This window comes from Scardinius erythrophthalmus (genome assembly GCF_964197995.2).
Source record: "Scardinius erythrophthalmus genome assembly, chromosome: 5".
Taxonomy (NCBI): domain Eukaryota; kingdom Metazoa; phylum Chordata; class Actinopteri; order Cypriniformes; family Leuciscidae; genus Scardinius; species Scardinius erythrophthalmus.
The window spans coordinates 38,263,375-38,279,212 of NC_138225.1; the positions used below are offsets into that span (position 1 = coordinate 38,263,375).

Consider the following 15,838-nt stretch of genomic DNA (forward strand, 5'->3'; position numbering starts at 1 on the left):
GGTCAATTACCAAGAATGTTAGACAAGGGCTCACGCCCAATCATTCTCACTTATTCTGGGCTTAAATCCTCTATCATGCTAGGCTCCACTGGTTGGTTCCCTGAGAGCAATGACCTCTGTGCCAGTCTAACTATGGACGTCTGTTGTGCAACAGCCCTGCATGCTGATTAGCTCAGTTATGTAAACACCAGTCATTCATGGCATGCTTTTGTAGGTTATATACTTGTGAAAGGCACTCAATTAATGCTTTTTTTCCAATAAGGAATCACAGGAAGCGTTAATTGTTTCCTTTCTGTACACCACTAAAGAACAACAAAAGTTTTCCTCACCAAAAAAGTTAAAAGATTTTTAGGGCTAAACGCAAATTACATTTCATATACTATTATCGTAGATATTATTTATGACCTGATTTATTGATTTAATATAATTTATGAACAAATAAATACACATTACAAAAAGAGAATGTAGTCATCATTATACGAAATAATAAAACAGTAATTTTCTGTGTTTCCATGTCCTTAAACATAAGTCTATGACTGGCTTAAATTTAGCAATAAATAAATTTTTATAAAAAATATATATATATTTTAATACTATATGTGTAGATGCCCTCTGTTGTTATTATGAAGGCACGCTCTCCTTTTGTGCTCATGTGTCGCTCTGGTTTGTTTATATAGAGAGGCCTGCTATTCAGATATCTACAAAACAGACAGTCCCTCTAATTCGCTTTGAGTGTGTGTCTCTCTCACATACAGTAAGCACATCTGTTAATTGTGGCAGTGAGATGGCAATGCTTTGGCATGTCCATCACTGATGATGTGGATTGTGGCTGGCATGAATATAAGGCTCAGCACACAGCTTCAAACAGCTCTTATATAAGCTCGACTCAGAGTGTGTTTCATAAGATGAATGCAATTATTTGCACAGAATAGGCCAGCTCTGCTATGCTTTAGATGCTGCTTACATAATAGGCTGGTGAAAAGACTCAAGAGAGCTTTAGAGAAATACCACTAGGGCTTTTTGCCATTGTTCCCACACAAATTGCCCTACAGCTGCTTCTGGGTCACTGGTCTGCTGGGCCTTTTAGTGTGGAGCAATTTAGGGTGAGGTAATAGGGTCACTAGAGGATAGATTTAGAGTAATGTTAGTAACAGTATTGAGTCATGAAACTACAACCATCACATCTCACAAAACTTTCTATTACATCATATTGTTAAGTAGAAAATGTTGTTTTATTCAAATGAAAAGTAAATTTTATGGTTGCATAAAACAAAATATTGTAAGACTAATAAATTAATAATATATAATTATAATAATATAATTAAAGTAAATAATGCTAAAACAAACAAAAATAAATACCCTGAAAAAAAAAGTAAAGGTTTTTGTGTAAGGAACTGTAGTTAATTCAGGCATTCTGGTAAGAGCAGTGAATGACGACTCCTTTAACATTCAACTGTACACTTTGTTGCCACTGAGCTAGCCAAAGAGTAACTTGAATAGGAAGGCTATATAAATGTGCAAAGGGATGCCCTGAAGTCACTCAGTATCAGCCTATAGTGCAAAGTCTTGTAATTAGTTTCATTTTAGCCTGTGAGCAATACACTGAGGCAAATGAGGGAAGAAAATGTGTGAGTTTTGGAGAAATTATGCAATACCAGAACATGTATTTCAAATAGCAAAAATATGTATATGTTCAAAGACTGACTTCAAATGACAGTAAAATTGACCAATTATATTGTCACTTATGATACCCCTATAGCATCAACCAAGAAGCAAAATAATTACTGCTGGAATTGTTTTCCATTTAGGTAAGTTAATTCAAATCTAATAGGCTGCAGTGGCAACTGATTTTACTCTGGCCGCCGATGGCACTGTTCAGCTTCAGTCATTTTGCAGAACTCAATGACCATTTTGCACCATTGCTTTAATAAAATGTGCATAATAGTTTGATTTCTTTCCCAAATAAATTGTAAGTGTTTACGGTCCATTAAATAGCCTACATTTACCAAAAGCTGTATCATAATAATATTATTATCAACATTGCTTGTTTGGTGGTGGGTTCCAAAATGCCATGATCGCTGTTCACTGTCTATGATGCGTAAATTAATTGTCTGTTTCAGCTTACATTAGCCTATATTTTGAATGTGTAGTAGGAGGGGGTGTCTGACGTTTTGCAACCCAGAGTTGTCATCATACGCTGAAGTATACACACCAGTTGTGTGATGATGCAATTATCTGTCATGATAACTCTCACTCTCCCTGTGCTGTGTTTGCTTGTTGCATTTCTAAGGCTGCAGCTTTTTAAAGGGATAGTTCACCCACAAATGGAAATTCTGTCATCATTTACTCACCCTCATGTCGTTCCAACCCGGTGAAACTTATCTGACTACAGGGAGGGACACATGCTCTGGTCGTGTGTTCAGTGCTGCTGTCACAGATGAATGGGAAGGTCTTGTCCTCTGCTGGGTGACGTCAGGAGAGTATGAGGCGTTTGGTGACGTCTCTCTCGTGCCGAGGGGGCGTGTGCTCGCCCGAGTAAAAGCAAACAGCACTCAGACTTTTCCATTATTGCTCTGCTGATATCTAACATTCAGCGCTCGGCTGAATACAGAACACCTGTCAGAATATTTAAGCGCGAGTCGATTTAGTACAATTCTGTATCTTTTTTCTCTATTGCAATATTTATTGTATGCGACCTGCGCGATACGTCGACATTATTCGTGAATGTTAAGCTCTCGTGAGCCCAAGGACATATACTGAGCACAGTGCATGACAAGAATATCACCTGAGGAATAGCCTGGCTACAAGGGACCATCAGAAAGACTGCAAGAAAAAAAGAGGATCTTTACTGATACGCAGGAATACTCTGGCTTTGGTGTTAAGTCATATTAAGACATTGCGCCGTTTATTTCGCTAGTTTTCTGCAGTCATAATGCCGAGTATAAGACAGTCGTACACGGTCACTGTCCCAGAGGAACCGCCGGCTTCAGCTTTCCCCTTTATCAAACAGGATATGCGCAGAAAAAGTCCGACGATGTCTCGTTCTATGCTGGTGTCCACGTTTGTGGGGCTTCTTATTAACCAGGCAAAGGTAAGCCTAACTAGCAGCTCGTAAGTTACCATCTCGACTTTAGCCTACTGCGAATAAAATAGAGGTGAAAGTAGTTTATCAGAGGAAGTATTTGAGAATATTTTGGCCATGAAAATGAACACTCAAGAACAAGTAACACTCACAAACTCACGCCTCATTGCTTTTGTAGTCATGCAGACTATTACTTAACATGTCCACTGTTTTCTCATCCTTTTTCCTACCTCAAATGGTAGTTTAGTAGCAGATTATCTTTGATTGTAAAATCACTGTGAATATCATAATATCACTCATCAAAATCACTATAGCCTATATATATATATATATATATATATATATATATATATATATATATATATATATATATATATATATATAGGCCATATTGTTGGGGCTTTGTGAATTTTATGAGCATGGAAGCTCAATATACGTCCTCACAATATTGATTTGTTTTTGATGTTGTTTATTTTAGGAAATGGTTGTAAGGGATAGCAACATAGGTGTTTTGCAATTTAGAAACCCCTGAGAAGATAAACATGACAACATATTTTAGAAAAGTATAAAATAGACAAAAACGTGAGACATCCCAAATGTGCTATGGGTGCAGAAACATTATTGACTCTAATAATTGATGGAGATGTGAGAAAATTATAAGACGTAGGCTACCTGAACAATAAGCAACAGTTGCATGCCATCTTTATGCCATCTATATTGCATGCCTTAACTGAAATAATTGTATTCTGAAAAATATATATATATAAAAATATAGCCTATATATATGCACGTTAAACTAAATCCATTAGATCTAATATGGTATTATATCAACTCTGTGTTTTTAAGGTTTACCTTTTAGGGAACAAGCCACTCTCACATTAGAAATATGCGCATTTAAAGTATTTGAGTCTTGCAGACTTGTTCCCCAATGTGTCCCAACAGAAGCGCATACAGATGCTGGCTGCTATCACTGACCTTGCCAAGTAACCAGTGTTCTCGCGTCCTGACATGTTAGCTTTTACTTCAGTGTGTTTTCAGACTCATAATGCTGCTTCATACGGAAGCTTTACGTTTATCGCGTCGGAATCACTGCCAATAATATACAAATAATGTGAATGTTCGAAGCGAGGACTGTTACATAACTCCGGTCATTGTTTAGTTGCGTTTTAAGCCGCTGGCTTAAGTGGCTTTGCGTTGAGCGATAGACGCCATCTACCTGCGCTGCTCTTGCGTCGCGCATATTCATGAGGAGTCAGGAAACCACTTAAGCACTGTTAATTAGAGTGTAAATTAAAACGGATGATATTGAGTCATCTGTGATGCAGACCTAGTTCAGGCTATATTACTAGAGGCATGTCACCACCTCCTTGCGCTGTTTGTTGATCTAAATTACTAAGGGCTATTTTATCTCAGAAAGGCAAATTGTTTGGATGTTTACGTCTGTTTTTCTGTGCCCGATTTGTGCTGTGTTACACATTCATACTAAGATGACTCAATACTGAGCTAGATTCCATATGTTAAACAAATGTTGTTGTCATGTTGTAAATACAGCACATAGATAGGCCTATTACTGCCAACGACCCCCAATATGCTGTTTCCCTTTTAAATGATGACAGTTTTACATTTTTATGTATGAGTAAAAAGAAATTATTAAAATATCTTGAAAATATTAACTTTTATTAACATTTTTACCCAATAGAGTACTATTAGATGTAAAATGGTACTGAAAAATGGTAGCCTACTCGAAAGAATGTTGCAAGGAAGGAGAGATGAAAACTTATAAATAAATAATGCTTTACAAAAAAAAAAAAAGACTTAGAAAGAGCGAAAAACTAAATCAAATTCTGTAAATAATATTAAGTCGCCTTTATTTTCTCTGAAATGTTCAGTGGACCCCCAAGAAATGTTCAAACCCCTAGTTTGAAAACCCATTATACAGAAACTGAAACAATTAATGGCAGCGAATAATCCATAAGATTAAGAATCCATTTAAAATGGTTATATGCGGCTTTTAATGATGGGAAAACCTTAAGCCTTATTTGCAGTGTTTTACAACAACACAGTTCAAGAGGCTTAACATAAATTATTGGAGTGATGATGACCACATTACCCAGTGTAACCAGTGTTTGTTATGCAACAATGTAAAATCAGAACATAACATTATGTAATATTCAGGAACAAATGGACTCCTAAGTAAGCCATGCCCTTCTGAAGGAATGTGTGTTATCTGTGTATCTAGCGATTACATTCCAAGAATTGCCAAAGGTCCTGTTCTTCACATGCCTGTGACCTTACACAAAATCTCTATCCTGTCTCTATCTAGATTGTCAATCATTATCAAGATAACAGTGAAATGAAATGGCGTGGCTTATCATCAACACTGGTTTAGATTAAGTTATGGCAACCAGATTGTCTCATTTCTGATGAGACAGTTCCTTCCAGGTGTCCCAACTTGTCCCAAATGTGTTCTTTATTTTTGAACAGTATGCACTGAAATATGGGACAAATTTGACCTGCTATAAACTGTTTACAAATGTGTCTAAAATAATCAAGGACACAAATAAAGGATGTTGAATAGATTCATAAATACACATTAAGGTATTAAAGAACTTAGCCTCTGGAGTCTGCTTGAATAAAATGTGTCTCAGTATGTGCATGTGACCAGCCTTTTGGCATCAGAGCACATTGAGTTCTTATGTTGGTGACAGCCATGGCTTCCAGAAACTAAGGTCAGGACACAGTGTTCCTTCTCACTCGCTTTTAACTCGTGCCAGCCAATTAGCTCGCAGCACTTCGAAGATCTTTGAAGAGACAGCCAATGTGAGATCCCGCTGCCCTCTTGTTACCCAGTCGCTTTCGAGGCAGAACTCCTTACGCTTGCCGTACCCATGGCTGCTGCTGGGTGCTGGCTGTTGTCATACCAATCTGTTTGGTTTAAGAGCTGGGTGTGAAAGCCAGAGACCGGCTCAGCAGCGGAGTGAGGCCTTGGACCATCTGTTCCCCCTCTCTCATTTTGTTTGGGGAAGAGAAAGCTCATCAGATGTTTGGATGAATATATGAATAAGAGAAAAACTCCTGGGATAAGTCACAGCTGAACATGTTTGAACCTGATGTGTCTGTCCTCCTCAGAGATGCTAATAGAAGGTGTTTGATTGGTGCACTTCATTACTTTTAATTGAAGTGTATTCTGATCTGTCCGAACATAACTCGTCACAGAGACTCACGATAAAACGGCGTCTTTTCAGTTTCGAGTCAACTAGTAGCTAGTAGTAGTAGTACAACTAGTTGTATCATTTCTTCCGATACTGCCCTCCGTAACCGGTAGGCGTGGCTTGGGAGTGGCCTCTTAGGGCAGCGAAGCAAGTGCATTCTTACATCCACATGAGCCAAAAATACATTTTCTGGCTTTTCTCAGTCTAGAAGGCTCCAACTTCTAAAATAATTTCACATTTCTACTACATAAATGACCCGATTTAAATACACATTCATCTTTCCAGCGGTGAAGTATCCCTTTAAATGATAGCATTTACTTCAAATATACTTTAAGATGTATCAAGAAAACCATCATAATAACATGGAACTGTTTAGTAGTGGTCCATGGCTCAAATAGTAGGCTACTAAAACAATGTTTTTTGTGTTAACAGTTCACCTCTTATTTTATAAAATTGTAATTGGTTTGTGAGATTTATGCCTCTACTCTGCATATGTGTGTATGGATGGATTGTTATAGAATTTTTGCATAGTGTGAACAACCATCACATCAGTGTAAAATATGTGAAACACTCAACATGCTATACAGTTCTGTCACACGCTGTACAGTCGGTGACTCATCTGTAGAGAGCATACCAATACCACAATTTTTAAAATTTTCAAGACTTTTAAATTTGAATCTCAGTCACACACACACTTTCTCAAACACTAACAGACTTCAAAATTACCTGTCCGAGGAGATGTTTGCAAATTTGGAACTTTGATGAGTTCTGCCAAGCATCGCAGTCATTATTGTAACATCACATAGTTAACAACGCAATCAGTGAATGACGCACACGAGAATGAGCACTGCTATTCCAGGCCTTGATATCACTGATTCGGAGTGTGTCAGTTTCATGCGTGATATTCATACTGAGAAACTGCTTGACGCATTGTTCGTGTTCTCTGGAGCGCTCCGTGTTATGTCATGGTCAACAGGCTGAGCACTTATGTCGAGAATATCAAACATGTAAAATCATCATCATCATTAATCATTCCCAGCTGTCTGAATTTTGATTGGTGGAACAGTTTCCTCTGCAAGATTTTAATATATCATTACAGTAAATTTGACCAAACAGTGATGATTCATCCCTCGTTGAATACATTACTTAAAGTCATTTTTGTTGTGGTGTGGCAGATGGGCATAATTTGTTTGTGTCAAGTCTTCAACAGCAGGGGTCTCTGTCTAAATCTGCTAACATGCCATTTAATAACCCAGAGAGAATGCTTTGCTTAGCTCACACACTCAAAACTATATAATAATACTGAAATATAATACCATATAGACTCATTATACAGTACAGCACAGTACAGTAGGCTGTTATGTAATTTTATATCATCAGAAACACATTTTTTTGTGGCATGCATGCAATGAAAATAACTCTTAAAGTCTCTATTAATTCTCTTCTTAAACATGCACTTTCACTTCACTGTCAGTATCTGTGCCAAACAAATGATGTGGCCTGAGTGAGTCATGTGCTTTAGTCATATTTAAATTTATCAAAAAATGTTTTGGTATGACTCAAGTGTCATTGGATTCAATGGTTATCTTAGAAAGCTCACTAACTCTTTTGCTGATTTTCTCTTGCAGAACTCAAAGAATGCTCAGGGTCTGGTGGGCCTCAGGAATCTTGGAAATACTGTGAGTATTTCTCAGTATGATTCCATTTATAGTTTCTGTAAAAGATTCTGTCAATATTTACTCGCCTTTATGCCAATGCAAACTCAAAAGACTTCCATCTGTGGAACATAAAAGATGTTTTGAAGAACTGAATATGTCTATGTTTTTGTGTGCACTGTTCCTTAAAGTCGACATACACACAATCTATTTTTCATTTTAAAAAATGACTTCGTAATTTTGGATCTTTTTCAATAATCCGTTACACGTGGATGTATGTCAGAAATACACATACTTCTGTTTTGTTATGACTTTAAATATTTCATTGGAATGCAGACTATGTTTACGTAGTAACCATCTAATTCACCTTTTGTTGAATGTGTCTCTGCAGTGTTTCATGAACTCCATTCTGCAATGTCTAAGCAACACTCATGACCTGAGGGACTACTGTCTGCGTAACTCGCACCGCACTGACCTCAACAACAACTGCAGGGCCAAAGCTGCACTAATGGAGGGTAAGAGACGCATTTACCAGTTCATATAGTAGAGCATTCGTTTTTATCATGCATACCAGGCAGCCTTGGGTCCTGTGTCTTAGTCAAATGTCTGCCTACAGTATATGTGTGTTTCTGTTTTCAGAGTTTGCCAAGCTCACTCAGACTCTTTGGACATCCGCTAGCAGTGAGGCCATCAGCCCTTCTGACTTCAAAATGCAGATCCAGAAATATGCCCCTCGATTCGTTGGTTACAAGTAAGTTACAGCTGCAGTAAAACATTTTGTATTATGCTAACATCATATTTTACTTGTTTTCTTCAATATGTAGTTTTGAATTAGCTGAAACTTGCCCTTTAAAATATACTTTCTTTCCCTTCTGTTTTCTGTCGTGTAGTCAGCAGGATGCTCAGGAGTTCTTGCGGTTTCTCCTGGATGGGCTCCATAACGAAGTAAACAGAGTGATAGTGAAACCCAGAACCAGCATGGAGGACTTTGATCACCTCTCGTACGTAGATACACCAAGCAGGTTCTAAAAACCCTCCCATTATGTTTGTTGTTTCAAAAATAGCAATGTTTCTGGTTTCAAAATTAGCAATGGTTTCAAGCTAAGATGTTTCAAATTTATATGAATTTTCCAACTTATAAGACCTCATTTTAGACAAATTCTAAGGCAGCATCACGCGTATCATTCACCTTGAAGGCCATCCCATAATGCATTGCGCCATGTAAGCTCGGCCAAAAAAAGTATATATTTTAAAGAAGTGCCTTTCATTTGAACTTTCTATTCATCAGAAAATCCAGGACAAATGTATCATGGTTTCTCCAAAAATATTAAGCAGCACAACCGTTCATCGTTGATATTAATAAGAAATGTTTCTTAAGCATCTAATTTTCTTAATAAAAAACTATTTTAAATTGTAATAATATCTGTCATTATCACTGTTTTTCTGTATTTTAAAAGAAACTGTGCAGAGCGCTATTTGTATGGAGCATGAAGTTGATGCTTCCGTAGAATGTTTCTATACGGGGGTCGAGGGAGCTCATTAGGTTTTGGTTTAGAGTCCCCGAAAGAATAATCTGTGCACTGAAAATTTAGCCATGGCCTCAGGAAAGCTACTAATGTATTTCTAAACAGATTTAGATAGGATTGGCCTCGCTCTGGGAACATATTAATACTGCTTTGTTTCATTTTGTGCTGAAATATGATGTAATATGAAGTGGTGATTGATCTAACAGATGAATCACCTGTGGTGTGTGGTTTAACTGTTGCAATCTGACAGTAATAGTGAGAAGTCTGTCTAGAGTCTTAAATTAAATGTGTTTTATCTACAGGGATGACGAGAAAGGCAAGAGAATGTGGAACAAGTACCTGGAGAGTGAGGACAGCAAAGTAGTCGGTGAGTTGACCTGCTGTGTGTGTGTGTGTGTGTGTGTGTGTGTGTGTGTGTGTGTGTGTGTGTGTGTGTGTGTGTATGTGTTCCCTGCTCTGGTTATAAAGAGTTTTTTTTCTTCACAGATCTGTTTGTTGGTCAGTTGAAAAGCTCATTGACGTGCAGCGAGTGTGGCTTCTGCTCAACTGTGTTTGATCCGTTCTGGGATCTGTCCTTACCTATCAATAAGGTTAATATAAAGATTGTCACACTCAAATACATAAATGTAATGTTTGTGTAAACGTGTGTGTTTCATTTTGTTGTTGTTGTTTTTCGTTTCCTTAGACTTCAGGAGAAGTGAGTTTGATCGATTGTCTTCGACTTTTCACCAAGGAGGATGTGCTAGATGGAAATGAGAGACCAGTAAGTATACATTTTACTAATTTAAGAACATTTGACTGTCTGTAGTAAGGAGTTTAAGTGATCAGTGTCGTACATCTACTTATTTGAGTTACAGCAAGTGCAGGATATAAATAATTTCTTATTTATTTTACATCCTAACTTTTTTTCTGGTTTAAAAAGTATTTATATATATATATATATATATATATATATATATATATATATATATATATATATATATATATATATATACAGTATATGATAACACTTCGCAATAAGGTCCCAGTTAATCCATCAACTAACAATGAGCAACACATTTGTTACAGTTTGATCTTCTTAATCTTCGTTAACATTAGTTAATAAAAATACAAATTGTTGTTGTCAATTGGTTCCCTAAGTAATACAAACAGATCACTTTTTGTATTGTAATAATGTATTTGTAGAAGTTGAAATTAACGTTAACTGAGATTAAGAAATGTTTTCAAAGTATTTTTATTGTTATTTCATGTTAATGTAGTTAGTTAAGTAATGTAGTGTGTGTATATACATATATATATATATATATATATATATATATATATATATATATATATATATATATATATATACATATCCTAACCTGTCTTTTTTCATGCAGACATGCCACAGATGTAAATCCAGAAGGAAATGCACAAAAAAATTTACCATTCAGAAATTTCCTAAAATCTTGGTGCTTCGTATCCTTTTTAAACAAAACCACAATACAAAGAATTGCATTCTTTACTACTATCATGTATTGAAGAATTAAATACATAACATCATTAAGTTATGGATTGGATAATAAGCAGCATGTATTTGTTTGTCCTTGACTCATAACTATCTCAGATCTGAAGCGTTTCTCTGAGTGTCGTGTGAGAACCAGCAAACTCTCCACCTTTGTAAACTTCCCCCTCAAAGAGCTGGACCTCAGGGAATTTGCCTCTGATAACAGTGGTGAGTTCTGCATCATCATTTATGACACCTGTATTCTGTACATCAGACACCAATACCTGTAGCCTGGTTAAAACCAGACCATTCTCAGTAGTAAGTGAGTTATGGTCTGGCAAAGCTTCTTTAATAACTCATTTCCAAATGGGCGTCACCAACGGACGTCGCTCAAATGCCTCTGGGCGCAATTGGATAGACCTAAAACTAATCAGAGCGATCGTCATCGTGTAAAGCCATATGCTGCGTCCCAATTGGCCTTACGCCATAAAAGTATGTAACGTTACTCTTTTTGTGAAGAAAATGTATTTACTTTTGAATGTGTAGCAAAAAAGTAGGCAAGCTTTGGGACAGACTATTTCGTAATCTTTATCGGACCGTTATCCTACCGTTTCGGAGAGAAATGTAGTAGCACGTTCATCTGCCAGTGGGTCTTTCATGGAGACTGTCCTCATGTGTTTGCAATTTGAATATAATAATGCATTTAAAAGTTGATGCGCTTCACCAACGGACGTCGCTCAAATGCCTCTGGACGCAATTGGATAGACCTAAAACCAATCAGAGCGATCGTCATTGTGTAAAGCCCGCCTCAACGTTTCTGATTGGTGCCGCGATTTCGACGGCATGGAAATGGACTTGAATGAGCTCTTTGCCAGACTACTTGCACAGCAAATCTAAATTTGCAGGAAGTTGTCTGGGTTTTCCCAGGCTACAATACCTGTACAGTTGTTTGAGCAATACAGTTTTTAATGTAGCTCCAGGATAATTGTGTTTAATTGTTGTTGTTTCTCTTCTCTTCTATCTTTCCTGCTCTCTACTCACAGTAAATGCAGTCTATAATCTGTATGCTGTGTCCAATCACACTGGTACATCTTTGGGTGGCCATTATACAGCATATTGCCGCAGTCCCTGTACAGGAGAATGGTACACGTACAATGACTCCAGGTAATTAGACATGACAAAATGTCTAAAAAAAAAAAGAGGTTTGTGCAGTAAGATTATAACAGAGTTATTCCTACAGTTTGGTGGATTTTATTTCCCTATGAAACAATACTGCATATTATACATAAAATGTTATTTAACTTTACTGCTACATGGTTTTCCATGCATAGATATACCCAATTTCATAATGATTAGTACCTAAGAATATTGTTTTGCAGCTCTTGTCAGACAAATTCCCATAACCCGATTCACGCTTTCTCAACTTCACTTTGGAAAAAGTTTACATTTATATTTCTAAATTACTACATTTCTAAATATATTTACTTATTCTCTCTGACATAAAATAAAATGTAAAACCATTAAATTAGTTTATGTCCCTCAAACTCCACTCCATCCTGTTACATTGGTGCTATTTGCCCTTTAAAATTATACCCTAAATATTGTCTTGCTAGAAGGAACATCATTTTTTGTAGGGAAAGCAACTCTAAGAACAAAGTAAGAATCAATCTTAAACTTTTCTCTCTTTTCCTCAATTTTAGGTGACATATAAGTGTAAAACATAACATGTCCATCCTGTTGTGTCAATTTATACTGGACATGAAAATGTTTATTTTTTTAATAGATTCCTAAATTCTTCCTTTGCTAGCATGTTGTTCTTTCCTAGCTAGTAATAGACTTTATTAGCTTAAAACGTCCACCCTGTTACACATTGCATTGTAAACATGTCCTGTAACAGGACTGACAAATGCCATAGAATTTTAATGTGAAATTTGAAATATTTGGTCAGGTTTTTTATGTTATATTAGCCTGAGCTTGACCAGTGTGTATTTATGATAGAATGACATTTTCTCCCTCTGACAAGACTTAAGAATAATTGAATCGTAAAAATGTTTTCAACAAACCTGCTCGGTCCATAATCCACCAAATTGTTGGAATGACCCAACTAAGCATGTGCATTACTATTTTAATCTTATTTATTTACCTAACATAGATCTGTATTTAACAGCATTTTAGGCTATAATGTAATTAGTATGTGCAGTGGCTACAAAAAGTATTTGGAAATTTAAGTCACTTTAGAAGTCTTTAGATATTATATTATATTATATTATATTATATTATATTATATTATATTATATTATATTATATTATATTATATTATATTATATTATATATGTATTTTTGTTTAACATATATTTTGTTATAAACATATATATATTTGATTAAAAAAATACAATGAAATAAGTAATATTGTGAAATATTATTATTACAATTTAAAAAACGTTTAAAATAAATCATTTCTATTTCAGGGTGAGCCCCATGTCATCCAGCCAGGTGCGCAGCAGCGATGCATATGTGCTGTTCTATGAATCGGCAACCTCTTCACGCATGTGATAATGAAACGGACAAGCCTTGGATAAAATAAACCCTTTTGCTGCTGTTGAACTACATATTGGTCAAGGTCTACATGCTTGGAGGACAATGGGACTCTATCCCAGGCCTATTAACCAAGGCCAAAGACACACTGGAATTAAATTATGGTCGTGGCTTGTGAAGTGGAATGAAGCCTGGGATTAGTTTTATTCCAAGCCCAGATCGAGCTTCACTGTAAGGGCTCCTCCATCCATCACTCCCCTTGAAAGAGGCTGCTGCTCTGGGGATGGATTTAACAAACTGAAATGGACAAAGACAGACAGAGAAACATGAACTACTACCTCTCTTGAATGAGCAGGACTGCGTGTGTGTGTGTGTGTGTGTGTGTGTGTGTGTGTGTGTGTGTGTGTGTGTGTGTGTGTGTGTGTGTGTGTGTGTGTGTGTGTGTGTGTGTGTGTGTGTGTGTGTGTGTGTGTGTGTGTGTGTGTGTGTGTGTGTGTGTGTGTGTGTGTGTATTTGTGTGTGTACGTGTCAGTCTCCAGACTGATACTGTAGGACTCTATGCACTGTGTAACTGGAGCCGTCCGGGTCTACAAGCAGTCACCACGACTCAAACAATCCCCATCCTTTATTTAATTTATTAACATGAGTTCAATGTTTCACTTAATTTCATTCTAATTACTACTAATTTAAACAAGAGGTCATCTTGCTGAGGAACCATATAGGTCAACAGTGTAAATGATGCTTGGATTGTTCAATGGATTGTTTACTTGTTTGTGCAAATATGTTTCTTCAAGCTTTGTCTCTGCTTTGCTTGATTTGCTTATTTTCAACAGAATATGCACATTGGAAGGGCTTAGTTTAACACTAATGCATGACTGTGCCCTTTCCAAAAACCCTCACCATTACAGAGAAGATTGTATGACTGCCCCTTGGTGGCTGGAAGATGTAAAACCGAAAAGAAAAGCCTTGGACCCTTTTCATTGACGGTGATGAGACATTTACACAGTTATGAATGAATATCATAAATCTATTATATTTTCTTTTTTTCTTTTTTTCTTAACATACATGTATAACACTATACTTTGTGTTATATTACCTTGGCATTGAATTACAGAAAACTGGTTAAAGCTGTTTCGAGGGTGTTTCTAATACAACGATCGAGGGAGTAACGGCAACATTTCTAATCTTTTGGAAAGTTGCATAGAAATGCTATCATGGATTTTTCTTTTGGTATTGGAGCAGATGGGAACTTAAAAAAAAAAGATTGTATTTTACGTTCACCACTATAGAAGTTATATACCACTATACCCAACCATGATGCCTTTCGCTTCTGAGAACCCCGGAAATGTGAAAAGGGTCCATGGAAATCCATCTCCAGAAGAATTATTCCCTCTTTAGGCATTTGCGGACTCAGTGTTTTCCTCCAGGGGCAATACCAGATTTGAAAGAGGCCTTAATATGTTTGTCAGGGACTACAATATTCAGTTTAATTTGAGAATGAGTCTTCATTAAACAGGAAGCCACCAGGAAGGCGTATGTATGTGTATATGAGTGTGTGCTGTGTGCCTTTATGTATTATTTCTTTATTTATGAAGTGAATGTTGTGAATGTAGCTTATTATTGTGCTTGAAACAGACAATGTTTTTTTCTACCGAGAGATTTTAAATGAGTGGTAATATTGTGTCTGAAATGTGACTGTAGTGTAACTCATATCAAGAGCTCTTTGCTTTTTAAAAGAAGTAAATATGAATAAAAGCAGATGTCTACATGAGTAATCGTGAATTGTCTGCATTACTTCATTAGAATATGCATATAGTGATCATGAATTATAGTGCTCCAGAAATGGCCTATAAAAACAGAATGTGATAAGATGATAAGATGTGCCAGTGGGTAAGCTGTGTGCCCCTTCTTCTTCTTCTTCACCATCTTCTTCTTCAATGAGTTTTAATCGTAGCTTGCATCCTTTATGTTGCACTACTGCCATCTTCTGGAGTTAACTAACTCCTACACACGGCAATATGTAAAGTCCTTGTCATTAGTCCTGTAATTATTAGGAAGCAGATCAGATATTCCCCTCCTTGTTTTCTTCCACTACATTCCAGTATGTCATTTAGCCCATGTCCAGTTAGCCCTATACTTTCCATATTTTTAATCATGTCCTCATAATCTGTTTCATTATTTCTGCAATTAACAATCGCATGCTCTACTGTTTCTGGGGTTTGACAATCCTCACAGAATCCAGTTGGATGTTTCCCCATAATATGGTATGGAGTGTGCTATTTAATTTACTGTGTCATATTCTTAATCTGTTCATGGTTGTTTCCTCTCTTCTGTTTCCCCTT

General features: G+C 36.6%; 1 protein-coding gene across 4 annotated transcripts; it reads left to right on the forward strand.

The window, feature by feature from the left end:
- The first annotated feature begins 2,523 nt into the window (after nt 1-2,523).
- usp2b (ubiquitin specific peptidase 2b) lies at nt 2,524-15,267 on the forward strand. Of its 4 annotated transcripts, none has more exons than XM_081365054.1 (12): nt 2,524-3,091; nt 7,923-7,973; nt 8,341-8,464; nt 8,589-8,700; nt 8,840-8,950; nt 9,778-9,842; nt 9,962-10,065; nt 10,161-10,238; nt 10,855-10,933; nt 11,082-11,189; nt 12,005-12,125; nt 13,430-15,267. In XM_081365054.1, exons 1-12 carry the CDS (start codon nt 2,933-2,935, stop codon nt 13,512-13,514), a joined length of 1,197 nt encoding a protein of 398 aa, XP_081221180.1. In that variant the 5' UTR covers nt 2,524-2,932; the 3' UTR covers nt 13,515-15,267. The 4 variants fall into 4 exon arrangements, with proteins under 4 accessions (XP_081221180.1, XP_081221182.1, XP_081221181.1 ...); XM_081365056.1 differs by having other exon boundaries at nt 2,568-3,091; nt 12,005-12,163; XM_081365055.1 differs by having other exon boundaries at nt 2,799-3,091; nt 8,840-8,971; nt 12,005-12,163.
- The last annotated feature ends 571 nt before the right edge of the window (nt 15,268-15,838 follow it).